Source organism: Rousettus aegyptiacus, unplaced genomic scaffold (genome assembly GCF_014176215.1).
Source record: "Rousettus aegyptiacus isolate mRouAeg1 unplaced genomic scaffold, mRouAeg1.p scaffold_m13_p_6, whole genome shotgun sequence".
In the NCBI taxonomy this organism is placed as follows: domain Eukaryota; kingdom Metazoa; phylum Chordata; class Mammalia; order Chiroptera; family Pteropodidae; genus Rousettus; species Rousettus aegyptiacus.
Window position 1 is genome coordinate 110802623 of NW_023416309.1, and position 26114 is coordinate 110828736.

General features: G+C 61.7%; 1 protein-coding gene across 2 annotated transcripts in view; it reads left to right on the top strand.

Annotated features, from left to right (window-relative positions):
* The window catches only part of TMEM104 (transmembrane protein 104), a 48492-nt gene that overhangs the window by 4747 nt on the left and 17631 nt on the right, over window positions 1-26114 (top strand). Inside the window, exons 3-8 of one of the 2 annotated variants that reach the window (XM_016132559.2) lie at window positions 2128-2249; window positions 4402-4483; window positions 4966-5062; window positions 5703-5783; window positions 8829-8928; window positions 9328-9436. In XM_016132559.2, coding sequence (XP_015988045.2) covers window positions 2128-2249; window positions 4402-4483; window positions 4966-5062; window positions 5703-5783; window positions 8829-8928; window positions 9328-9436 — 591 coding nt within the window. The remainder of the gene's footprint in view (window positions 1-2127; window positions 2250-4401; window positions 4484-4965; window positions 5063-5702; window positions 5784-8828; window positions 8929-9327; window positions 9437-26114) is intronic. The other variant, XM_016132560.2, reaches the window with a different exon arrangement.

Here is a 26114-nt window from a genome sequence, read left to right on the forward strand (position 1 = left end):
TCGGAAGGCCACCCTCGGCCGGCATCCTGAGCAGGGAGTCACGTCACGGCAGTGTCACGATCCTACCAAGTGCTATCGGAAGACGCGTCAACCTCGTTTGAATCCTTCCGGGATCCGTCTGTGGGATCAGATCGAGATTGTGATGTTTAAAACAAAGACTGGAGCGTTTGCGATCTCGCTCCCCACATATGTTTTCAATTTGGCTCAAATAAACTCTTATAAAATTTTTTAAAAAATTAAACGGGTGGAGACGGTCGGGTTTGCGTCAGAAGGACCCTGAACTGGGTCTGGCCGGCTGCTCCGAGGGCTCCTCCGAGGCTCCTCTCTCGAGGCTGTGCGCCAGGCACCCTGGGAGGCGCGGAGAGAAGTGAGACGCGGGCCACAGTGAGCCTCGGACTTGGTGACGGGGAAGAGATAAACGCGCCAGCAGAAACCCAGGCGAGGGGGTCGGAAGTGGGGCGCGAGACCAGTTCAGGAGGCTGGGAGGGGCTTCGTGGCGGACGCCGCGAGAGACCCGAGAAGTAAAGCCGCTGGCACTGGGACGTGGCGTGGTCAGGAAGGGGGCCGGCGGTTTTTAAGAGTGCCGTTTCGAGAGGGTTCTGGGGCTGGACACCGTCAAGCATAGGGACTTGGAGAGGGAGGCAGAGGGTACCGGTGGCTTCTTCAGTGAGTTTGGTTAATGGAAAGGGAGAGGGTGACGTTTTAAAGGGGTCAGGGACGCGTAGGCAGAGTGGAAGGGCTGGGAGGAGGAGGAGAGGACCCCAAGAAGGAGGGCCGAGCCTCCGCAGGGAGGGGGGCGCCTGCTCCCCAGAGACAGGAGGTGGGCAGGGTGGGGGCCAGCGCTGTGAGTTTTGAGCAAGGAAGGAGGGAGGCGTGGGGATGGCTCGTCAGATGGCCTGTCACCCCCATAACTTAGGATATGTAGCCTTCACCCGAGAGAGCTGGGGGCTCGACGCCCGAGGTTTGGAGCAGTTAACCTGGGACATGCTGCGAATTTCACGGTGAGGAGCAAGGAAAATACGGGGACGCGGATGAGGACGGTTCCCATCATTTGTTGTGCGACTCGCCATCGTGTTGTGTGTTTGTTTGTTCTGGGAACCTTTAGCAGCTTTGTATCAGGAACTGGAGGAAACAGGTGCTGGGTCCCATCGAGGCTGGGGGTCAGGAAGGCTGGGGCGGGGAAGGGTGAAGGCGGCTCACGGGCAGCGCGTGCTCGTGGAACTACCTGAATGTAAGTGATGCCTAAAGATGTAACTGAGTCCAAGTGGGGGTGGTGGCCTGGTAGGGAGGTTTGGGGGGCGCAGGAAGTCATGGTAGGGACAGAGGAGGTTCGGTGGGAACGGAGAAGATTGTGGAGGGCAGGCCCTTCGGGTCAGATAAAGGAATTTAATGGTCGAGATCTCGAACAAGGGATGATTGTGATGCACTGAGCTGGAGTCGAGTTGGCGTGAATCAGAGTTAAGTTTAAGACCTGACGTCGCTGGCCCAGCAGTCGTGAGAGGACGTGGGGATTTTTGGGGTGCCGAAATGGAACTAGATGGCGGTGCTGATCGCACCACTTTGTGAACGTGCTCAATACCAATGTGGGCTTTCAAAGGGTGAGCTTCATGGCCTGCGAGTTCCATCTCTTTTAATCGCCGGAGTTAGGGTGGTGAGGAGGGCCGGGAACGGGGGAGCAGCGGGGTGTCGGCGTCCCACGGGACCGTGCTCGGGTCGCGGGCTCAGCGGTCCCGGGAGAGCGGCCGCCCGGCGGGGCTGGCGTGTCCTCAGGAAGCCTGCAGCCTGCTGGAGCAGAGAGCTCACGCGTCCGGCTCAGCCTTGAGTGGTGAGAAGTAGCGAGGCAGGGGGGGGACGGCGACAGCCAGAGTGGAGAGAACGGCTCGCCGGAGACGTTCGCGGAGGCCGGCAGGACACGGGCTGTCAGTCGCCCTCACGTTCGCGTCCGGTCTCCAGCGTTGGGGTGCAGGGCCTGTGCCCCGAGGAGGGAGGCCCCGCCGCACCCGCTTCCCTGTCTGAAGTCCGGCCTCCTGGCCTCCGTGGTTTTGCCGTCACCCAGGGTCATCCCAGGGGTGTTGGGGGGAGCGGCAGATTCGTTTCTGGGCTGAACGTCCGTTCCGTGGCTTCCAGGTGGGACTGGTGTACATGTTTAACCTCATCGTGGGCACCGGCGCCCTCACCATGCCCAAGGCCTTCGCCTCCGCCGGGTGGCTCGTCAGCCTGGTCCTGCTGGTGTTCCTGGGCTTCATGAGGTAAGAGCCTGTCCCCTGGGACGGGGGGCAAAGCCAAGGGGCCCGCCCGGGAAGCCCGTTAACGTGAGGGAGTGTCCCGAGGGGGCCGGGAGGCGTCTGGGGCGAGTCCTCCCCGGGGCGGCCCCGGGAGAGGAGAGGACAGCCTCCGTGTCTCGTGTCAGGCCGCGGGGTGCCTCGCGTGGCGCTCACGTGTGTCCTCCCCTGGTGCGCGTGTCCGGGGACACGCCTGGCCGCAGCAGGAGACTCTGACCGGCCTTGAAGGTGACATGGGAGGGCAGTTCAGAATTTAGAAGTCGCTCCAGATGGTTCACAGAGGAAGCGATAAATGGACAGGGACCCACACAAGCCAGTGTTCACCTCGCCTGCCCTGGCACCTGGCAGCAAGGAGGCGGCCAGGGCCTTCCCAAGCCTTCCGGGGCGCCTGCTCCCCGAGCCAGGCGTGTGGGATTCTCCAGCTGGTGCTGCCCCCTGAGCGCTCCTCAGGCGTCCCACAGGCAGGTCCGAAGTCCCTTCACAGGTGGCCCGGGCTAGCGAGGGCTTTAGGACTAGGCATTTCCCGCCACCGCCTCAATGGGCGGGAATCCACAGGAAGTGGGCGGGAACAGCTGGCAGCAGCCCCCAGGGGCCCCTCCCCGGGAGAGGCGACCCCAGGCAGGGTTCCCGGTTGCCAGGGTACCCCACTGAGCAAAGAGCCCCCCCTTGCAGACTCTTCTTTCTTTGGGGCGGGGGGAGACAGACAGTGAGTAGTGGGGGGTTTGGGGCCAACCTTGGGGTACTGCCGGCTCGTTACATACCGAGAGCCTTGGCAGCCAGGAGTCCTAGAAGTCCTTGTCCTTCTGTGACTCTGCTGTCCCCTTTAAAGGACCTTCAGCACAGGCAGCCATCTGAGTGGGAAGTGATTATTGGGGGGGCCCCAGGTAGGGGCCTCCATGCCCCCCCTCTTGTTCAAGCCATTTTATGTTTGAACATGATCAATGAGGTGGCTTTGTGCAACCGTGGTAAGCCTCTTTACACCTTAATTAAGATGGATTTTGGTTTTACTTCCAAAAAGAGGAAAAATCTAAAGCCCTTAAAATGGTCAGTTAGGCAAGATAATGAGAATCTTTTCCAGGAGGTGCCGAGGAGACTGGAATGGGAGGCTCGGCGCTGGCTGCCCCTCTACCCCCCCAGCCCCCAAGATGGAGTGGATGTAGATTTAGGCCCGGTCCCACCTGCCCCCCGCCGGCTGGGCCGAGCAGTCAGCCCCGGGGCCAGCGACAGCACTGGAGGAGGCTCAGGGTCAAGGCCCGCGGCAGAGCCGTGCTGGCCTCAGAGAGCGCGGAGCAGGTTAGACTGACCTCAGCTTCTCCCGGCGGCCGGGCGGCCCTCCCCGTCCCCTCTGCTGACAGAAGCGAGCGCGCGTGCGCTCCGGCTGTCACCTGGGCCTCCGCCTTCTTTAAGAGGAAGAGAAAAGGTGGCTTTGCACTCTCGTCTCACTTGTTCAGCAGATGTCTGGTGCCACCTCCCAATCTCCCTTTTGATTCTGGCCATAAAAATGCAAGCTGATTTTAATGTCACCCAGGTTATTAGGAAAGAAAAACATACCGCCGAAAAGGGGGTGGGGGGAGAGGGACAGATTCCGGAGCAGGCGTGGTCCCTCCTGCTCCCCACCTGCAGCCTGTGCTCTGCCCGCTAGTGTGTGTGACTGGGACTTGGCCGCTTGTCCGTGTCCTAGCAAGGAGAGGTGAGAGCTGCCTGCTCTCGCCTTGTGAATCAGCCTCCTCTTCCGGCAGGCGGAGAGCCTCAGGGAGCGTCAGACGGCGCCCGCCTCCCACCTCCGCCCCCAGCACGCCCCTTCTCGCCCCTTCTCGGTGCACGGCGTTGTCCCCCGTCCTCTCTCCCCAGACCCACGCTGCTTCCCATCAGCGTATTTCACTCACCTCTCTCTCTCCCGAGAGTCAGAAGTGCATTCTAAATGCAAACAGGGACATCAAGCCAGCGTGCTAGGTGCCACGCATGCACACACTTTTCTTTATTGGATCAGGTGCATTTTGAGATCTCACTAGGAAACAGCTCTCAGAAGAGGATGCTTGGGGCTTGTCGGTCTGGTCCTTCGTACCTCCTGCAGCCCCCCACCTGCCTTTGGCCATTAACCCGTGGGCTTCCCCTGCAGCTTCGTGACGACTACCTTCGTGGTGGAAGCCATGGCAGCAGCCAACGCTCAGCTCCGCTGGAAGAGGATGGAGAACCACCAGGTAGGGGTGTGTGTGTGTCGCCCCGGTCTCTGGCCGGTGCCTCCGGCCAGTGGCGTTCCGAAGACGCAGCCCTCAGCGGCCAGTTCTTCCCCCCTCGATGCGCGGAGGGCTCGCGGCCACAGCGCCACTCCAGGGCCCTGTCCCAAAGCCGGAGCTCAGCAGCCACCTCGGCTTGCGGGACACACGCTGCCGCGGCCCTTACAGTACCGCGCGTGGTCCCTCCTGCTCCCCACCTGCAGCCAGCTCGGTCACCCGGCGCCCCTGTTCCCAGGAGCTGTACTGCAGCGTCAGACCTGACATCCGAGTGCGTCCGCACCTCTAACGTGGCTGTGGAGGAGCTGGGCGCTTCCTAACCAGACACCTGCGAGAGAAAGCGGGAACAGAGGAGGCAGGCTCTCCATCGCCCCAGGGTTTTCTGTAGTTATGTACTCCTTCTTTTCCCTCGTTTTCTCCTTCTTTCTCCCTGCGCCACCCCCTCCCAGAAGGAGGACGATGAGGACTCCTCCACGGCCTCCGACAGCGACAGCCTCCTCCAGGACAGCCACGAGCGGGCGGAGAAGCGGCCCATCCTCTCTGTGCGTAAGTCTTGGTGTTGGAGGCCAGCCCACAGTGCCCTCGGCCACGGCTCCCCTTTCCTTGTGGGGCAGGCCCAGGGGTCCCTCTGCAGGGACCCCGAGCACTTCGTGCCTGCCGGCCGGTTCCTGGGAAGGCACCGGGGTAGAGTAAGAAGAGCAGGGCTCGGGGCTCGGGGCCCAGGCCGCACCCCGCGGCTCCATCGTTTAATGGGGTCTGCAGCTCGGCACCCCAGTGTTCCACCTCTCCTGGTATCGAAAGGACTGAACGCCTGGTCGGTGCCCGGGGCGCCCTGGGAGCTCGCGTAAATGCCAGGCCTCTGATTCCTCCTTCCTCCCATCCCACCACACGCACGCACACGCGCGCACACGCGCGCCCACGCCTATGCACGCCTGACGGCCCCACCCCGGTCCGGCTGAGCCAGCGCCGAGGGAGCCGCTTTCCCTCCTACCCCGTCACCAGTGTCCCCGGGGTCCCCTTCTGGAGCCTGTTTTCAGGTGTTTGGAGCAGGAAGCATTAGGGAACGTTTTCTCAAGTTTGAGACACGGGAAATGCGTTCTTCCCGAGAGTCCAGCGAGCTCAGCAGCGCCCTCTAGTGTTCCCACGGGAACAAACCGCCTCCCCTTCCTGCCCGTTGGCTCCACAGAAAGACGCGGGTCTCCAAACCTCTTTGAAATCACAGACCGAGTGGAAATGGGACAGATGGCCTCCATGTTCTTCAATAAAGGTATGAGCTCTTCTCGGGCTGGGGCGGGGAGAGGGCATGGGGCGAGCCGGTCCTTCGCCACAGACCCGGGCGCTCGGAACGAGGGCCCCACCTTGGCGACAGGGTGGGGCAGACCGTGGGGAGGAGCGGACCGCTGCCCTGCGCCGGTGCCGCCGAGGAGCCGCCCCGCGAGGGGCCCAGACGGCTTCGGTGTCTCCTGGGGTCCCTCCTCGTTCACCGGCGTAGCTCCTGCGGCATGTGGAGACCGGGACCCCTGAGCAGCTCTTCGGGGAAGGGAGCCGTTTAGGTCGGTCGGGGTCGGCCGGTCGTGTCGCACCTCTGACTTGTCCGCCCTGTCTCCCGGATGGCACCGCCGCTCCCTTGTGACCGCAGGCGGCTGTGCCGTGCACGCACACATGTCCGTCTTCCCGGCGGGCAGCAGAGGGCGCCGGAAGCCCGTGCGCAGGGCTGCCGACTGGGACTCTGAGTGAATGGCTTCTCCCCACTTTCTGCCTGCTCCTCACGGGGCTCGGCTGCAAGCTGCACGGCTCCGGTCCAGCTCAGGTGCTGGGTTCTGGCTGTTCCAGCGACATCTTATACCTTCGAAGCAAATCTGGTTCTTTCAGAAGATGAGCTCTTTCAGAATTTAGTTTTTTAATGCCCAAAGCTATTCGTTTTTTCTTCGTAGAGAGTCAGACACATTTTAATAAATGCTTGTGTTTGCGGTTCCACTGGAAGGTATTCCGCCTCCCCGTCAGAACCCCTGTTTGCAGAGGGGGCGTCTCTGCCGATTCTTTCCTGTCTTGAATGTGGCTGTGCTAACTTGAGCTGGACGGGGACTGTAGAAACTGGAAGCTTCTTAGCAGCTTCTTAGGACATGAAGCATTCCGTATATCACTGGTCGTGGGATTTGACTGTCCCGTTCAGAAGATCGTGGTCATCAGCCAGACGCTGCCCCAGAGTGACCCCACCCCCACTGCCAGCCTCACCAGGGGCATCCAGAATCAGGAAACCAGATTGGTTGTGTCTCCCCACTTCCGGATGGCTCCTTCCTCCCATTTCTACCTCTCTCCAGCTCATCAGACTAAGATAAGAGAGACAGATTAGACAGAGATGAACGTTTCTTCCCAGAGGCCACACACGGGCCCTTTCCAAATGCAAGCTTTTGAAATAAAATGCACATCGGAGGCAGGCAGACATCCTTTAAACCTCCCTAATTCTCAGGTTTTACAGTCTGCCCTGATTTCTTTAAGAACCGCAGCCACACACGTAAAGGAAACCTCCTCCTCATCTGCTCTGGGGTTTCTCAGGCTCGGCACTGGCGCCCCGTGGGCCGGATCGTTCTTTGCTGTGGGGGCCTGTCCTGTGCATTGTAGGATGCTGAGTAGTGTTTGTGGCCTCTACCCGCTAGTTGCCAGTAGCACCTCCCTAACTCAGACGTGGTTAAACGTCCCCATGATGGATTGCGGGGCACAGTCGCCCCCGAGTTGGAAACCACTGCTCTATCCCTAATTTACCGATCGTGACCTTGACCTTTAGAAGGGCTGCCACCCTCCACAGAAGGCTCCCTTGGGGTCCAGGCTCATTTCTTGTAATTAGAAATGCCAGACCTAGTCATTGCTGTCCTCTCAGGAAATTCATTGATCCTCCTGTTTTGCGTCTAGTAATGAAATTTATTGATCAGGGAGGGCCGGTGGCAGATTATAAACAGCTGACACTGGAGTCCGCGGGCAGGTGGAGAGAGGTTGGGAGTGGGGAGGGGACGCTGCCTCCCCACAGAGAGCATCGGTGTCAGAACAGAAAGACGAGCTAGGGCACAGGGGGTCCGGGGAGCCTGCCTGTCGGCGGCAGGCAGACCCCGGGGGCCGCCGAGCTTGGACAGTGAGGCTGCCCGAGGCCCTCCTGGGTTTTTTCGGGAACTGCCTTTTCCGGGTCTTTTTTCCCCAGACTCCTAGGAGCAGAGTCAGTCTCAAATAGCCCAGGTGAAACATGTCCCTGGCTTTCCCCTGGAGACCCCAGAGGCTTTTCCGAGTCACCAGCCTTAGAAGGGAACTGTCACTTTATTTTTCTTTCTGTTTTCAGCAAAGAAAACGGCTTGAGACCAGGGACATCAGAAAAGAGCAGTCAGTCTGGACGAGAGTTTGAGACTGGTTTTCAGGGCTGTGACCTTGAGGTTTTAGGGCACAGACTGGTTTTTCAGAAGCTTTACAGCTGGAGTCACACAGGGAATTCAGCACAGGTGGAATTCTCACTGTAAGGGCTTGGGGCCTGAGGGGACTTGCCGGGGTCAGGAGGTGAGACCAGTGGGGCCAGAGCCTGCACTCCCGGCTCCTCATTCAGGCCCCTTTTGACAGCAGAGGGGACCAAGGTTTGCCTATGCAGAGGGAGCGTCCACCTGTCCACCGCATGCACCTCCAAAGCCAGCACCCTCCCTCGGCCACGCTTCAGAAGGAGGGAGCTGAGCCGCCTCAGGCACTGCCGCCGGCTCCAGCTCCCCAGCCCAGGCCGCCCCGCCCCTCCGGCGCTTGGCGACTGGTCAGACTGAGGACAAGGCGCTCAGTCTTTGGAAATCAAGGGCTTTTTACCCTCTTGATTTCAGTTTTAGAAGCTGGGCCATTTTCTGTTACCTTCTCTGCTTTTCAGTTCCTCAATAGCAGTCTTTTGTCTTAGAGCCCCGTGTTCGGCTGTGAAGGGGACCCTGGCCCAGGCTTATGACTCCAGGCCTCCCCCTTTCCCAACCCCCTCCCCAATTCCCGGCCCTTCCACACCTCACTCACCTGGCCCCTGTCTGGGTCCAGAACCTCCACAACCCTCCTAGCCCCACCTAGTCTACTCTTGGGTGAAAGTCATGGGTAGGTGTGTCTCTTGCCAACATCTCAGCGAAGCCAGCCAGAACGAGAAACAGGGCTTTGGGCTCATTTTCCTACACTTTCCGGAGAAAATAAGCAGCCTGGAGAACCGAAAGCTATGGGACAGGTAGAAATGGAGTCCTCAAAAAAGTGTAAACACCTCGGACAGCCTCGCTGTCCAATGCTGCGCCCTGACCGATGACTTTGTTCCTTTCAGTGGGGGTCAACCTGTTCTATTTCTGCATCATCATCTACCTGTACGGGGACCTGGCCATCTATGCCGCCGCCGTGCCCTTCTCCCTCATGCAGGTGTCCTGGTGAGTGTCCCTCTCGCCCTGCACACTGGCGGGGCCCCCGGGGCTTCCTCGGGCGGTCGGCCAGGGCCGTGTCCCTGGCGGAAGCGCTACGCCAGGCAAACCCGTCCGTGTCCGAAGAACGCAGGTGCCCGAGCGGAGGCCGTTTTCCGCAGGGACCACCGCTGGCTGTGTCTTCTGTCCTCCACCCTGCTGCTCCTTGCCCCGCCCCCGCCGGGAAGGGGACTCACGGTCCCACAGGGACTTTCCCGTGCTGCACGCCCGAAAAGACGGGAATACGCGGCTCGTAGAGAATGGCCGTTGGGGAAGGGAGGTTCACGGCGGCCGATAACGAACGGCGCCAGGCCCTGTGTGCTTCAGGCCCGGCGGGGAGGGCCCACCGAGCCGCGGTTCTCTCGCCAGCAGTGCCGTGGACAACGACTCCTGCGGCGTGGAGGCCGACACCAACTACAACGACACGGACCGGTGCTGGGGGCCGCTGCGCCGCGTGGACGTCTACCACATCTACCTGGTGAGTGGCCGCGCCCCCGCCCCCCAGCTCGCGCCCAGCCGCCGGGGTGGCCGGGGCCCTTCGAACCCCCCTCACTGTCTGGCGGAACCGTTTCCCCAGAGAGAAGGGTCTGTGCGTCGTCGCGCTCCGAATACTTACTGGGGCCTTGGTCCCGGGCAGAGAGCGCGGATCGCGTCGCTAAGACGATGGCCCCAGAGCGTCCCGGAGACCAAGGCTCAGTCACGTGGGGTTTGGAGTGGGCGTCCGGCTCAGCGCCAGCTCCAGGGCGGTGAACTCCTGCACGCTGCGCTCAGGGTTTGGGGGGCACCGGCCCCGAAGCTCTGCGAGAGCCAGAGCTCCTTCTCCAGGGACGTTTCGTGTTGTGACCTCACTCCTGGCCGGCCCGGGAGCACGCCGGTGGATGCCAGCTCCCCGACTGGACAGGCAGGACTGAGCCATCTTAGGACCGTCCCTAACAAGAAACAGGCTCCCTCCCTCGGGGACAGGTCAGCCCAGCTCGCTCCCTGTCTTCCTTGTCTCCCCGCAGACAAGGGAAGATGATGAATCTCCAGGCCGCTGCTTGATTGCTTCGTGCCCTGGGCGGGGGCGGAGGGGAGAAAAGTAATAAGTTACAAAACCAGAAGCGGTTATTTGTCTCCGCCTGCTCTGCGGGCGGGCGGGCGGGACTCAGCAATGTTTCTCTTTCCCTTTCGCAGCGTCTATTAAGATTCCCTGCTTCCTCTTGGTCCTCCTCAGCCCTCACACAAATTTAGGTGTGCTAGGTGACACACGGTTTGACACGTGGCCACTTAGCTGATTGGGAGGCAGGGCCAGGAGAGAGCCGAGCGGCTCGGGGAGTCGGCCTCTTAACTTAATTATCCCCATCCTGGCACCAGTTTCCACGGGCCTTGCTGGCCCTGCGTTTTGGGTGGGCGTTCGTTAACCCCCGGGGTCCCCGAGAGGTAGGCTTGCCTCCCCGGTCCCACCCCAAAAGCCTGCCGAAGGGGGTCTGGGGCCCAAGCCATGGGACACCTTTGTTTTCCTCTCTGTTCTTCTGGAGCGGTCATGTGGCCGTTGTTCCTTCCCTCGCACGTTCAGCTCTGGCTAGAGGAACTCACATAACGATCCTTTCGGTGGAATTGTACCCGAGGGCCTCCCACCCCCCGCAGGTCCGGTGGCGGTTCGGTAGAGAGTCGATTTCCTGGCACCGTTTGCACTTCCCTGGCCTCGGGGATGTGCGCCGTCACTCGGCAGGGCGGCCAGGATGGCCCAGGTCCGTCAGCCTCTTAGCATTCCAACAAACCGTGACTGGTAAAATTAGCAAAGGTGTGAGTAAGTGTAATAGCCCGTCTGGGTCTCTAACCGGTGTTGGAGGACCGGGTCCCGGAGGCTCGGCTCAGACACGGGAGCATGTCCAGGGCAGAGGGGCCACAGCAGAGCCCTTCGGGTGGGTCTTTCCCGGCGAGGCCACCGCGGTCTTGTGCAGAGTCTGCCTGGCACGTCCCCCCGCCCACGGGCAAAACGGACATGGAGCCCCGGGGATATTGGCAGCTGCCATTTGCCTGGTGAATTATTTAGAAGCGTTATCATTGCCTTATTAAATTTTTCCTTCACTTATTCCTATAAACCTTCCACACGATGGAAGCCTTGCTCCCTGAATCTCAATAACTCCGACCGAACAGAAGGAACCTTCAGGAAAGCCGACAGGCATTAATTACTGTCTTCAGCTTCCAGATATTGTGCTTATAACTCATAAAGCTAATTGCCAGCAGGCTGGCGAAAGCTACAGGAGCAGGAAGGGCAGGGTGAGCAAGAACAGAGTTTGCTCTCCCCGAGTCGTGGACACCCTCCCTCCCCACCTGCCGTCCACCGCTGGGGGCTGCCTTTCGCTCGGAAGGTGTTCGGTTCGGATGTGCTCTTCCTGATTCAGAGAACGTCAAGGCAGACGGACTTCCTCAGCGTCTCTAAAGCTATTTACAACTTTTCACGTGGCTCGCAGGGTCCCTGGCTTCTGCAGAGCGGTGTTTCCTGGCCCCGAGTACCGCGCGCTCGCCGCCCCTCTGCAGGCCTCCCGGCCAGTGAGGCAGGAGGGGGCACAGCAGCCGCAGGACAGGCTGGCGGGTGGCGGTCTCCTCGTCCTGAGCTCCGTGACAGGCGACGAGGGCATCTTCCCTTCCCTAGTCTGGCCCGCGGGGCTCATCCCTCTCTCTTCATTCCATCAAGTGGCCCTGTCCGCTCACCCCCTCTCCCAGTCACTCCCATTCAGGAGATTGTCCTTCCCTTCCAGAGACACCCTCCCCCCTGCCCCCCGCACTGTCCTCTTTCTACCAGCTGTTTCTGATTTTGCCGCCAGCCAGACCTCACCAAGATGTGGGGCAAGGCAGCGGGCGGACGTAAAGCCCCCTCGCACCCCAGGCACAGTCATCCTTCTGTCTCAGGTAGATGGTGCACCTGTGCGGCCTGCATGTGTGACGGGGCCTCCTACTGACCACTTCATTGCAATTGCGGGACAGTGTGTCCTAGGAGATAAAGACACAGGCTTTTATTTTGTGGCCTAATGTTCAGAAAGTCCTCTGGAAATTACCTCCTCCATGTCTTCCTTAAAACGCTCAGGTGCTCACCTAGAGTGAGAATGTTCAGGATGTTAACTCTCTCCAGAGGCCGGCCTGCGTGCTGCAGCTTCCTTAGAAGAAGGGAGCTGCCTCTACCAGCAGCTCCCAGTTAGAGGCAGCTCCCTGTTGCCTCCCAAAGCCCTTGACCTTAACAAATGGAAAGTTCCTCCTCCCCCGCCCCGCCCCCTGCACCCCGCGACCTCCACCCACGTCCTACAGTTGCCAGTGTAGCTGCTGTGAGTCAGTTTCTCCCTCCTTCCTTAGAGTGGCCACATTACAGGGCTCCGTGAGTGTAGTGGGGGGGCTCCTGAGTCACGTGTGGCCTCCAGGGCATCCCAGCAAGCCACCGCAGCTGGAGCCAGCGGTGACACGGGCCCTCTCATGAGCACCCGTGGGAACTGACATCAGGATCTGCCTCCTGCAGCCCGTGGGTCCTCGGGGCCTCAGCAACCGCCCATCCTGCCCCACCTCTTTCAAACCAGTCACCTCGCCCCCAGACCGGGGTGTCCTGGGATGCTTCCTGGAGCTCCTCCGGCTTGGGCAGGAAACAAAGCCAACAGTTAGCGTTTCATTCTTTCCTGCACGGTGAGCAGGAGCCAGGGGCCCCTGGTGGAATGGTAGGATTGTGTGCGAATCAGTCCCATCCGGGAACCGGACTGTCCCAGGTGTCTGGGAAACAGGAATGCGTCGCCGTCCTCTGGACTCAAGGGCACCGCCTGCCTCGTGCCCGGGGCCTGGGCCCTGCCATTGCCTCCTCCTCCTCGGGAGTGTCAGAGGGGAGCCCGGGGGGTACGGTGGGGCTCCCCAAGTGCCGAAAGCTCCTGGGCGTTCACAGGAGCGGCATCCGCCTCTTACAGGTGGCCAGATGCCGCTGGGTCACTGGCATGCAGCAGGCACCAGCCGAGCAGGCCCGGGAGTGCAGATGGCAGAGAGGACTCCTGGCTGGAGACTCGGCCGCAGCCTGGCGCTATGAAGCTGGGGGCCCCTCGCGGGCGGCCTTGGAGCAGGACAAGGTCACCCTGGCCTGCCGGCCTGCCTCGAATGCAGGAGCCGTGAGACCCACCTGCAGGGCACGGGTGACAGGGACAGAGACGCAGCCTGCAAGGGCCTGGCAGATGGTGTGCCATGCTCTGCCAGAGAGAGGGGCGTCTCCCCAGACTCCCTCCAGACACCCCCTCGAAGAAGCAAGGTGCATGTCGGGGGCCGCAGGGGGCCTTCTGTCTGCGGGACCCTCTTCCTCCAGGAGCAGGGCGTGTGGGGCGCGGGCCCCGGCTCGCCCCGGAGGGTCCCCTCCCAGCCTTCCCCACCAGTCCTGCTCTCTGCGTGCCAGGAGGCCGCGCTGTCTGATGCTGTCCTGGCTCCGTCGTGCACGGCAGCACTGGCTTCGATGCATCTGAAATACCTAAAACAGTGCAGCCCCCCCTTTGTGAACCCGAGTGGTTTCTTCCTAAAACAGTACCATTCGAGGGGAAAGCATCCTTTTTGTGAGGGGTGGAGAATGGAGTAATGAGCCCCAACCCCGGGGCAGCGCCGTGCCAAGCCCAGGCCGGGCCTTCCTGCGGTGGCTCGTCTTGCGTTGGTATCACGTGTTCTAGCTACTTTCTCGTTTCTCGCTGGGTCCTCCCGGCCACGCAGTGAGGTCTGTGACATCATCCCATTTTACGGCAGAGAAAACTGAGACTCGGAGGCCATGGCTTCCCCAGGGTCCCAGAGCTGAGGCAGAGACGGGAGCCCGGTTCTGCAGCCCCATCCCCTGGCCCCGGCGACACAGGCCTCCTGGGCGGCCAGGCCCGGGCAGGAGGGGGCTGGTCAGCCCTTGGAGCCTGACGTCTGTGGAGGCTGCGGCCCGCCGCCCGAGGACCGTGCTGTGCAGTGATCCGTGCCCGCACATCCTGCTCGTCTGCCCGATTGATTTGCTGTCTTTCTCGCCGCCCCTTGCTCCTAGATGGGCACCGGGCTTCTCGTTCATTCAAGTGGCACCGGAATTGAAGGCGTCTTCCCAAGGACGTTGCCCTTGCCCTGCCCGGTCTCTCTCTCTCTCTCTGTTCTTCCAGCGTCAGCCACTGTGCCCTGGGGCTGTGGCATCTGCTAATAAGTGGGTCACCACTGTCTTCGCTTGGCTGTTTATTCTTCCCGATTCTGGGGCAGGAGGTGGCCTGGAGGCCTTCAGGACCAACGAGGAGGGAAAGTTCGCGAGGAGCAACAAGTTTTAGCAGCAGCGGTGACTTCACAGGACTTGGGGACTCTCGGGGACACTGCGGCACATGTCTACCGTGACCCCAGAGCACAGCTCCAGTGGGAGACCATGCGAATGCTGGCCCCAGGCGTGCCCCATGTCAGGAGCCCGGAGTGGAATGGAGCACAGCTAGCTGGGGGGGGCGGGGGGCGGGAGGTGCCCCTCCCCCCACCCCCGGGGGCTGGAGGAACGGCCAGGACAGGCGAGCTGGAGGGGACCGGCGGGGTGGCTCTGTCCGGAAACGGCAGGGTCCTAAGCCTAGTAAATGGGTCCAGTGGCAGCTCCCCTTCTCTGGTGACGTCGCCTCCTCCTCTGACACAGAGGTCAGGACCCAGCCTCGCACCAAACCGGAACAAGGCGAGGAAAGATTTCTGGCTGCCCGGGGGCGGGGGTTGTTGCTTTCACGACTGAGGATGTCAGGCGCCTTGTTCCCAGCATGGTGGCCGTGCGGGGACCGACCATCCAAGCCCGTCTTCTTTCTCTTCCTTTTCTTCTTCCCGTAACGTGCTCATCAGCTCTTCCCCGTTCAGTTCCGGAGGCTCCAGAGAGGTCAGTTTTGTCTTGCCTCTCACGCTTGTCTCCCCACTCGCCCGTGGGCAGACGCCGGTCACACCGAGTGGCCGCCGCAGGTGTGGTGAGCGGCGCAGCCCCCCTGGGCCAAGCCCGCGCCCGGCCTGCGCCGGGAGCCTGGCCCGGTGGTGGCCTGCGGCGGCGCGAGCCGGCTCCATCCCCCGGCTCCATCCCATGGTTCTGCCAGCCCGTGAGCCTCTGGCGGGACCCCTGCCCTGGGGTGCAGCCCCCGCCTTCCCCCACGTGCCGAACCTTCACTTTTCTCCCGTGATCCTGGGTCTCAAGGAAGAACGGATTTCTGTCCTTCACCCCCAAAATGCACATACCCACTTCCCAAACAGGAGCTGGGTGAGTGAATTCTAACTTCAAACAAAGACCTGAGCTCAGATTGAAATGACTGGCTTTAAAGGATCACTCGGTCTCTTTCTTTTCCAAGGAAATCAATAATACAGGGACAGGCCTGTGTATTTCTTTCTGTCTGTCTTTTTTTCCCCTCTCCCTACGGGGCTGTCTACATCTCTCATCCTGCGAGCGGCTTCTCGTTTTTTGGTGTGCTTTCCATCCCCCAACCCCGGCCCTTTCTAAATGAAATTCAGATTACTCTGTCACTCATTCAAACTGCGGTTTGTCTAGTGAACTCTTGCCAAGGGACCCTGTAAGCTCCCACGGCCCCGCCCATCACCCCCACCTCACCCCCACCGCTGCGGCCTCCCGTGCACCCCCGTGCCTGCCCAGCTGCTGCCCAGCATGGCTCCGGACCAGCCGTCACCTTTCCAAGGAGGCCTGAGCAGCACCTCCCACCCCCACCCCGCCCCCACTGCTTCTGGGTGTTCCTGCGGCCCCAGCTCCCTTCCCCAGCTCAGGGAGAGGGTTGTTTTTATTTCAATGAGGCTCTTGGGGACATGGGTTCTGTCGGCGGACGTTAAGCCCGCCATCCATCACACCCCGCCCCTGCCACGGCTGACCCCTGACACTCCAGCTGAGAGGATGTCACGTAGTCCCCCCAACCCCCCTTCTCCGCACTCCCAACAGAGACACCGGGTCATGGGACTCTGCATCACAGACCCCCGCCCCACCCCCACGTCTCAGAAGCTGCCCGTCAGCACATCCATTGGGGACCTTCGGGCTTTACCGCATTCCGCTGGGTGACGTGAATGTGGTTCTAGCCCCTGAGCCAGGTGAACTGCTCAGGGACAGTGTCTCTGCCCCTGTTATCATGTCCTGGATCTCTGCCCCGCAAGGATGTCACGAGCGCACCCTCGCGAATGCCACTCGCCCAAGGCAAGGCAGTTCTATTCCCGGACGGGAGGGGAGATGTCAGTTTGACCTGCCTGGGTTCTCACCCTTTCACCCTGCCCGCATCCTCAAGTTCACCCGGGGAAGAGCACGGAGTTGGGAAGTTACCTCGCGTGCCGAACCTTCCCAGCACACGCAGCACCTCTTATTAAACCCCGTTATGTGAAATGTGTAAACAAACCGGGGGGGGGGCGATTATTTGTTACAAAACAGTTGGATAATTTACAGAAGGACTCACCAGCAGGTTTCTCTTAAGTACTTAGTTTCCCCCAGAGCGTTTAAAATGCTACTGTGTGGAAACCGCGTCTTTATTTAATAGCCCATCTCTTGTACGAAGGGGAGTATCCGCATGCTCATGCACAAAGACGCAGAAATCTGAGTCCCAGTGCACGTAGAAACAGGCAGCGCGGGGTTGGGGGAGATGGTGAGCAGCCCACCTGGAAGAGCCCGGGGCACGTGCACCCCGCGGGCCGGCGAGGTTCGCGGAGCTCATGCCGCGGCCACGGCCCGGTTTGGGAAGCTTCCAGCAGGTCTCCGTGGGGAGCAGTCCTCCCTGCTGGGGACCTTCTGCGCTGTGCTTTTTCCGGACTGTTTTTATGCGTACTTCACACTGATCCCAGGCAGACCCGGGGCTTGAGCCGTGAGCCCCCTAACCCGCGAGTAGCGCAGTCAGGGGTGGAAGGCTGGTGCTCCACGCCTCGCAGGCTCCCGGGGCTGCCCCTGGCCGCTGACCCGTGTGTGTGCGCGCGCGCGTGCGCCCTCGGCTCCGAGGCTGCCCCAGGCGACCCCCAGAACGCTCCAGCCCCGCCCAGCCCCACGCGCCAGCCCCTCCGCCCCCAGACCTCCAATTCCCGGGCCGAGAGCTAAAAATTACTGTGTTCCTTTACGGAAATGTCCTGATTATTGATTTCAGGTTCCCCGTCCTGTCTTCCCTCTTCCTTTTTTTTGCTTCATTTCCCCAACACTGCAAGGGGGGGTGGGAAAAAAAAAAACTAGCCCATGGAACTCAGCAGCCTGCCAGCAGTTTTAGAGTAATGTGGAACGTCCTTAAATCTTCTGTGCTAACTGAAATGAAAAGGCCACGCCCAAACGTTTTCCTCCTCCGGCTCCCAGCTCCGTGCCCCTTGCTGCCTTTGCTCCAGAGCTGGGCGCGGGGTCCTCGCGACGGCCCTGCAGAGCTCCGCGAGGCTGTGCTGCTCCCTGAACGATGCTCACTCTCTGTGACAGGACGTCTGTTCTAGGCAGGCTCTGGTGTCTTTCTAAATAGCGCCCCAGGGCCCTGGCGGTAACTGTTTAATTAAGTAAAGCGCTCGTTCTGAAGTAGTAAGCGTGCCTCTCTGCGGTGCTGGCCTCCCAGCCAGCACGCTGCCCCGCAGACCACACGGGGCATGAAAGTGTCTGTGGGCACGTGCTCCAGACTGCAGGCGGGCCCTGGGGAGACAGCGGAGCCGAGGAACCCCGAGGGTTTACCGAAGCCAGCAGAGGGGTGTCTGGGACACGGGTGTGATAGGCATTGAGCGGAGATGAACAATTAGGGTGCCTATTAAGGATTAACTGCTGATTAATTAGCATGAGCTCGGGATGTCTCGTGGATTCGCCGAGAGCAGACCTAGAGGTGCGTTCTAACGAGCCTTCGCGTGGGCAGAGCGGGCTGCTGCAGGGGCTTTGCCGAGCAGACGCTACGCGGCAGGTGTGCATCCAGACGGAGGGGCGCGGAGCACAGCAGGGCGCATTGGGTTTGGCCGTGGGAAGAACTTCCTTAGTCGTGGACTGAGCTGTTCTCAGAAAACCTCGACAGAGGAGGGAAGAGACTGGGGCCGGAAGATGCACACGCGCGTGCACACAGGCGCGTGCACACACGCACGCCCGCCACACTCTGCGCCATCCAAGCCATCCAAGCGTTTCCAGCAGCGTCGTCCTCACCGCTGCAGGGAGGCTGTGCTCCACCCCAGAGACGGGCCACCGGCCCCCAGGGACGCTGCCCGGCCACGCCCCTCCCGCCAGCTCGGGGCTCAGGAACCAGAGCTTCCACTGTACCTCCCATTTGGCACGAGAACGCCTCCAGGCACTTGTTAAAAAACGCAGACTCCTGGGTCTCACCCAAGGCCTCATGTAGCAGAAGCCACGGGTGCGCGAGGCCAGGAGTCCGCACTCCTGACCAGCTCTGAGGACGAGTCTGTGAACTCGCCCCTTTGAGAACTCCCGCTGGCCAAGGACCGCTCGCAGCGGTAGGTGGGCTCGCCTGCCCTGGTCTCCCTTGGAGAGCGGCGTTCCGAGCTGCGGCGGTGGGGGTGGGGCCCAGGGACGACCCGTGCGCTCCTCCTCCAGGGACACACAGTGGCAGATGTCCTCAGGTCTGCAGCCTGGCGTCATCAGCAATGTGCTGGGGCTGATGCCTCGGGCTTTGGCGCAGGCGGGGAGCAGCATCACTCCTCCGATCAGACCGGTTTCGGGCTCCGAGTGTCCCCAAGAGAAAGGGGGCCCCAGCAGCATCCCCGTGCCAGTGGCTGCTCCGTTACCCGGGGCCCACAGGTCGGTGCCTCCCGGCTCCCTACGGATGGGGCTCGGAGCCCACAGTGTGCCAGCCCCACCAAGCGGCCTCGTTCTGACCGTCGTCGACTGGGGAGGACGGTGGAGGGTCGTTGGCGTGGTTTCTGGTACCCTGTTCTACAGAGCTCGTTCATCAGCCAGCTTGACATGCCGTCTCCCCTCCGTCCCCGCCTCCAAGGTCACTCGGTGCCGGCAAAGACTCCTGTTCCAATCCTGCTCAGTTTGGGTCTATTTCGAGGTCACACGTCAGAGGGGAAGGGGTGGAGCCAGCTGGGCCTGCGGCTCCGCTCGGCAGGGCTCCCGTGTTCTGGGCACCTGACTCCCTCCCCCGCCCCCCGGCTCCGGCGCCAGCGAGCATTCCAGCATTCCCACTTCCATCCGCTCGCTCCCCGCGTAACGACAAGTGGGTGGAGCGCAATGAGGAGGGGAGGGTGTCGCGGGCATCTGCAGTGATCACCTGGCACCTCTCCTCGAGCCGCGCGCGAACACCAGGCAGCTGAGGTGACAGAGGGCAATGGCTCTGCCTCCTCACAGCCCCAGGCAGAGGCACCGAAAGCAGTCGGATTCCGGCAGGTGACTGGCGATGCAGACAGCCCTGCACAGATACCGCCCATCACCCCAAGTGTCTGAGCAGCTTACTTCCTGACAGAATCAGGTGGGGGGGGCAGGGAGCTGAGGGGCAGGATTGATGGCCCAGAGGCCCCACCCTCCACCCCGTCACTCACGACACAGCCCCGGTATACAGAGTACTCCCCAGCCCGCCTTTTCCCAAGTCCTCTTATTCTAAGGCCTTGTCAGGACCCGTTGACCCCAGCCTGTCCCTGACAGCCATTCCCTAGCCCCAGAGTCACGGTGGCCAGGCATGATGAATAGCTCCAGCTTTCCGTGTGCCAGGCGGGGGCACCGTGTCTCCGGGCCCAGCCCCTTCAGGCGCGGCCCTGGTGACGTGATGCTGTGTGCTCCCCCCGACCCCCCGCTCCCTTCCTTGACGTCCTGCCTAAACAGACCAGGACACGGAGCTCTTTCCATTCTCCATAGAGAGACTTCGGTGGCTAAAAAGGGAGACCCGGTACAGCAGGCCTCAGGGCCCAGAGATGCGTTGACCTCTGCCTCTGCTCGGTCAGCCCAAGGAGAGGTTTCCACGCGCTCTGGGGCTCTCAGACTCCCGCCCTGAGGAAAGCCTCGTCCCCAACGAGACCCGATTCTCTCTGCCCTGGACACGTGCACCTTTCTCGCTCCGGCTCCACGGGGCTCGCTGCAAGGCCCTGGTCCCCTGTTGCTGCAGCCCAGCTGGAAGGGCGCCTCCTGCCGCGCTTCCTCTCCCCGGCCCCCCGGAACCTGCCGTTCCTTTGATTAAAAGTCCCTTTCCAACCTCATCCCGTTGGAACAGAGTGGAATCGCATCCCGGGGACAGAGCCCGGGAGCCCTGGTTCCAGCTGTGCTCGTCCACCGACGGGAGCCCTGCGCCCGGTCGTCCAGACACCCCTCGCAGCGTGAGGGCTGCCCCGGGGTCATTCGTCCTTCCTGGGTCCGCATTTTATCCTTTTATCCCCGCCCTTAGGGAAATCTGCTTTTGTCTGCTTGAAACTCTTTGGAAGGTCCTTTCCACGGGGCAGCGTCTCACCTCGGTGGGGCACAGTCGCCTCCAGTCTCCTGGGACCTTCTCGCTCACCGCCGCCCCACCCTCGCCGGTCACCGTCCTAAGAAGCTGGTGCTTTCAGGCTCCGTGCCCTTCGCTGGCCCGTCCCTTGCTTCGGGGCCCCTTGCACCGAGACACCTCCTCCCCGCACCCTGAATGGACTTTTATACATACTCAGCTGCCTTGCTGCACTGAGCTCCGAGAGGTCAGGGCTGTACCTTCTCCACCTTGGTGTCTAGGGACCCGCTCTGTGAATGTTTGAATGGACGAGACCACCCGGGTGGGCCACTGTCCGCGGCCGGTCCCTCCGTCAGCCCTTGTGCCCGCGGACGCCCTGCGCTCGCCACAGCTAGTGGCCACTGCTCCAGCCAGCAGAACTCCATGTCCAGCGGGCCCCTCCTTTGTCTCTCCTCCTCCCTGCCAGGAGAGGAGCTACCGCTCAGCAAGGGCTTAGGGGCACCCTAGTTTTGGGGACCGGAGGTAGAGGGGAGCAGTCAGACGCTATCTGCGCCAGGACGTCGAGGGGGGCTCCCTGCCCGTCTCCCCTTTGAACTGTAAGGAGCGGCGTCTCAGGACAGGCGCCAGCTCCAAAGCCAGGGCCGTTTCTCCAGGCAGAGCACCCAGCCTTCCCTCTGTCACGGCCTCGTGTACACGAGCACCCTCTGCCCCGCCCCCACTGGACGTGTGGGTGCGGACTCCCCTCCCTCATGCTAGCAAGGAGCCAGGCGGTCCTTCATGAGGACCCGGTGGCTTATGATCACGAAGCGGGTGGCTTTGCGGGTTTGCCGCGATATTCATCTCTTCCCCCAAACCACAAGGGTTGCAGCTTTGGCATCAAATCCTTGGAGCTCTGCCCACCCCCGGGTACCATCTGGCCTTTCCGCTGAAAAAGAGACGACACAGGCATGCAGCCTTGTCCAGCAGGAGGGCGAGGGGGCCAGCAGCAGAGCCGGGCGGACGCCGTTGGACCAGCCCGGGCCCAGAGGGGCCAGCCTGGACGGGACAGGACGGAGCTGCTGGAGGGAGTGTCTTTCTGGCGCAGTCGGGGAGGCGGCGAAGTGCCGTGAGGGGCCTGGGCCGTGGGTGTGGAAACCCGAGTCCCGACCTCAGCTGTATCTTAGCAGCTGTGACGTGTTGGGCAAGTTTTTTTTTAACCCCCCTCAACCTCACTTTCCTAAAATGGAGGCAATATAATCAATTTGCAGGGTGTCAGGATTAAAAAAAAAAAAAAAGGGTCCTGGGCCAGGTGTCTGGGATGAAGGCGGGGGCCAGGCGGGGCCTGTGACCTGCCAGCTGAGGCGGCCGCCGGGGAGCCGCAGCGGCATGCATTCCGGGACGACGCGGGCTCCGTGCAGCAGCCGCCGCGGCGCACGGGCCGCGATCCAGCGGTGCACGGCCAGGCCGCCCGCCCCGCACTGAAGGAGCCCTCCAGCGACCGTGGCATCTCGCTGGCTCCCAGAGCACTCCTCCCGCCATCTTTGAAGCTGAATTCAGCAGCCAGGGTCTGGCTAGGTGAGACATCACCTGGCTCGATAGTAGGAGCTGTGATGAATTTCCCGACCTCCCTTTCTCACCGTCTGTGGGTTAGGGAGGAGACGTCACCGTCCCTCAGGGCTCTAACTCAGGATTTCTGTCTCCTCTGACGAGGGATGGATGTGTAGAGAAAAAGAAGTTATTTGGGTTCTTCCCTAGGTCTGCTCTGTTTCTAGTTGCTGTAGACAAAAGGAAGCAGAAGGTTTTGAGGACGGGACCTGGGGACGTTCTCAGCTGTCAGACAGGCCAGAGCAGCCTTTCAGTCACTGAGCTGGGAAGGAACAGAGCGAGCCCAACAAAGCCGCCGTCCCCGTGCCCTGGTTGTCTCGGGGCTGACAGGCCGAGGACGGCCTCACCCGGGCTCCGCACGAGTTGGTGAGCAATGCTCCAGGGGCCTGGACCAGCTGGCATTCGGCCCTCCCCCAGGGTGCTGAAGCCCAGGGAGCTCTCCTCCTGCACAGCCCACGCTGCGGCTGCCCCCCAGCTCTGTCCCGGGGGGCTCGCATCCATTCTCCTCCCGGCCACGACCGGCTGAATTCACATCTTCCGGGGGGTGGCTGGAGCTGGCCGTGGGCCGTGGGGTCCTCAGGGGCAGCGTCAGGTAAAAGAACAGCTTCTCCTTCTGTGGTTTCTCCCCAAAATTCTTTCCCAGGCTCCCCGGTAACATTCTCAGCAGTGTTTTCTGAGGTTGCTCAGCGGCACCTCACTGGCCCATCTGCGTCTGTGCCAAGAAGGGGCCCAGAGTTTCATTCTCCTCTTCATTTATCGGGCAGAGGGACAAGTCCCTCCTCCAGCTTCCTGACCCACGGGTGTGACTGGCTGTCAGCCCCTCCGTTCCGGGTCCGATTTCCTGCCCTTGTTCCCTAGCCCAAAGCTGCTTTAGATCTGCCTGTGGGACTCTGTATACCTTTCGCCTCATTATTGCCTCTGCTCGGGGCCCAGCACCTCCTCCCCCGGGGACCGACCATTTTTCTGCAAATAAAGACTCGCCTTTCCACGAGAGCTGCAGGCATCACCTATCAGCTCCCTCACGCAGAATGGGGCTGATCTGTCCGACGCGTGCGCCCATAACTTACTTTGAGAAGTTCGCTAACGTGCCAGGGCCTCGCCTCAGGACACGGCCCCCCGTCCCGTGCCCGGGGCCCTGAAGCCTGTGGCCCCTCCGTCGTCCCTTGCTGTCTCAGAACTCACCTTTTCGTGGATGAAGCCCTAGATGTCATCATTCACGTGGGGAAAAATAAAAACTTCTAAACCGAAATGTTCAGAGCCACTCGAGAGATAAAAATAGAATCCTTGAACGTTTCTTCACCGCACTTCAAGGACGCGTTGAAAGTTCAGTTCCCACGTAGGGACAGGTTCCTGCTGAGATGCCGTTAACCCCAATTAACTCTTAACCCCTCGCACCTGACAAGGACAGCCCTGTAGGCTGTCCTTCCTGTTTCCTTGACCACTCGAAACCACCTCAGGGTCGGTCCAGAGAGCCCGGCTGTGCCATGCCGTCGGCGGGGGCCGCCTCCACCTGACCGAGTCCCCCGGAGCCCCAAGCCCGTGCGTCCTGCAGGCAGCCCGCACAGGTCCTGTGTGCTGCGTGCGGGTCCATCGGGCAGCGCGTCACCACGCGACCTTCCAAGACTCACTGCTTTGTCACCCCTGCTAAGTTGACGGAGAAATCCACGCCCCCCCCCCCCAGCCCCAGAGCAAGAAGGCTCTAAGTGGACTCGCCAGCGCTTTATGTCGAAACTCCAGGAGCAGAAATGATGCCTGAATTCCTGGATCCTGGAAGCTCCGTCTCACGTCCCCGTGGGAGCCACAAACCCTCTCACCCCCGCCCCCGTCCTGCCTGTTTTCCGGGGTGTCCCCTCACTTGTCGCAGAAGGTAACATCATCATTCTTTGTCCCGTGGAGGCGCAGTGTGCAGGGGTCACAGCGGTCAGAGGGACAGGGTCGGGAGACTTTCATTCCCCCTCTCAACGCTTTTGTACTCTGTCACCAAATCCCTCTGGTCCCTCAGCCCCCTCGTTAATGAAACGAGGCATTCTCACCTGCCTGGTGACCTCACAGACGTCCCTGAGTGTGGCAGGAAGGCGTGTGTGTGTGTGTGTGTGTGTGTGAGCACTTTGCAAAGGGCAGGGAAGACCTGCAGCACTGGGCGGCGATGTTAGGGGACAGCTGCGATGTGCTGGGGTGGTCAGCAGTGGCAGCTGGGAAGACAGGGCCGAGGCTGACTGATAGATGCACAGGGCCAAGGCGGGACCGGAGACCTTGCAGCCTTGCACGCTGGAGTCCCGTTCGGGGTTAGCTCCAAATTTAATTTCCCACCTGCCTCTCCGACCGCCCTAGACCCGCGGAGACATTCGGGGACGGGGAGAGGGGTGTCCAGCCGCTTTACCCTTGTGCTCTGATGCCGACGCACTTTCTCCCGCTTCCCCATCTTGTCCAGTTAAGCAGGGGACGTGCGACGTGGCCAGTCCCGGGCTCAGGGTGTGGGAAACGAGTCTGAGCTGTGCTGGAGCCCTTCGCCCTCCCCGAGCGCGGTGGGCACGGGGCCTGAACCGCGAGCTGAGGGAGGCAGGTGGGGCGCGCAGCGCTGCCCCGGCCGGGCTGGGTCGGGAGCTCTGGGTTTGGAGATCCAGGCTCCGGGGCAGCACAGCGTGAGCATGTGCATGCGTGCGTGTGTGTGTGTGTGTGCGCGCGTCTGTCCCGCTCCACAGCTGGGGGCTGGCTGCTCTGAACCACGCCCAAGGGGAAGGTGGCAGTTCAGTTAGTGCCTGGGCCTTCGGTTCCCAGATGCCGTCCATCCAGCCTGTGGGGGCGTAAGCATCCGGCTCTCAGCAAAGCCACCGTCCTGTGGGGCGTCTCTCCTGTGCGGATGCTGAGGGGCGCATTTCCTTCACACTGCCAGCGAGGAGAGGGCTGGGAGTTAGATCAGGACTCTTTATCCCCCCTGTCCTTGGGCTTCACGGGTCCTGGCCAGCGCTGCCCCCCAGGCATGTGCACCATTCAGCCCTCCTGTGGCGGGCGCTGCGCTGGGCGCTGCTGGGCAGAACACCGCTGGTCCCCGGGCGGGTGTCTGAGTGGGTCTGAACGGACAGCAGGACCGGGCCCAGCAGAGGAGTGAGGTGGCAGGAGGTGGCGAGCGCGTCAGGGGCTGGAGGTTCTGGCCACGGTGTGCTCAGAAACCAGGCTGAGAACGGCGGCTGGAACCAGACCACGGGGCCACCGGACTCTGTCCTCTCTGAAATGACAAGCCCTGGGGAGTTCAGGAGAGCAGCTGCGGTTGGCACTGAGCGACACTGGCACCAGCTGGCTCTGGGCCCAGGAGGGAGAGGACAGGGACAGAGGGGTTGGGACAGATTCCCCAGGGGACAGTCCTGAGCTCTCGCCAGCCCTTTGCTACCTGAGTCCTCTCACTGTAGATGGCACTTCTTTCGTGAACCCCAACTGCGTCCCCACCCCAGGCCCACCCAGGCAGGGGTTCGGAGCCTTTGCCCTGTGCTCCCTCTTGCCCATTTCTGTGGCTTCAAACCAGACTAGACACTGGCCACCAGCACGGGAGGGAGGGAGGACACAGGGGTCGTCGGAGTGCGTTGGAAGTTTGGAGCCGGAGCAAACGGAGGTGGCCGGTGCGCTTGACCTGCACGGAGCTGGAGGGCAGGCCGCTGGGTTGCGCCTTAGGCCCCGTGCCGGAGCCAGCACGCTGCGAGCCGCGGGCCCACGGGGTGTGGCGAGGTCGCCGCAGGGCGTCTGACACGCGGCTGAACTCATGACCCAAGAAGAAGGCGGGACGCGAGCGGCCCCATCTGTACCCTCCGCGTCCGTCTCACTTTGAAGTTTTCATTAGAAGTCAGAAGACTTCGTTCTGTTCTTCCTTAACGTTGTCGAAGAAGCGCATTCGGCTGCGGGAGCTCGCGTGCCCGCGTCCTGTGACGAGCTGGGCCGCGAGAGTCCTTGAACGGAGACGGGGTTCGAGCTGATCAATGGCGTTCGGCGGTTGGAAAATTGCTGGGGAGCCAGCTAATTTATGATGTCACACAGGCTAGACGAGAAGGCCCGCGAGGACAGGCCGTCTCCCGGCGTCCGAGAGGGAAGGCAGAGAGGCCACGTGCGGCTGTGCGGCACTCAGCGGTGAGCTCTGCCCGGGCCGGGCCGTCAGGACGCCGGGGCCATTCCGTCTCCCGCGCCCCTTCTCCCCCCAAAGACCTCGCGGCCACCCTGGCCTGGCTGCACACGCTGCTCCGTGTCCTCCGTCCTTCCCAGCCTGGA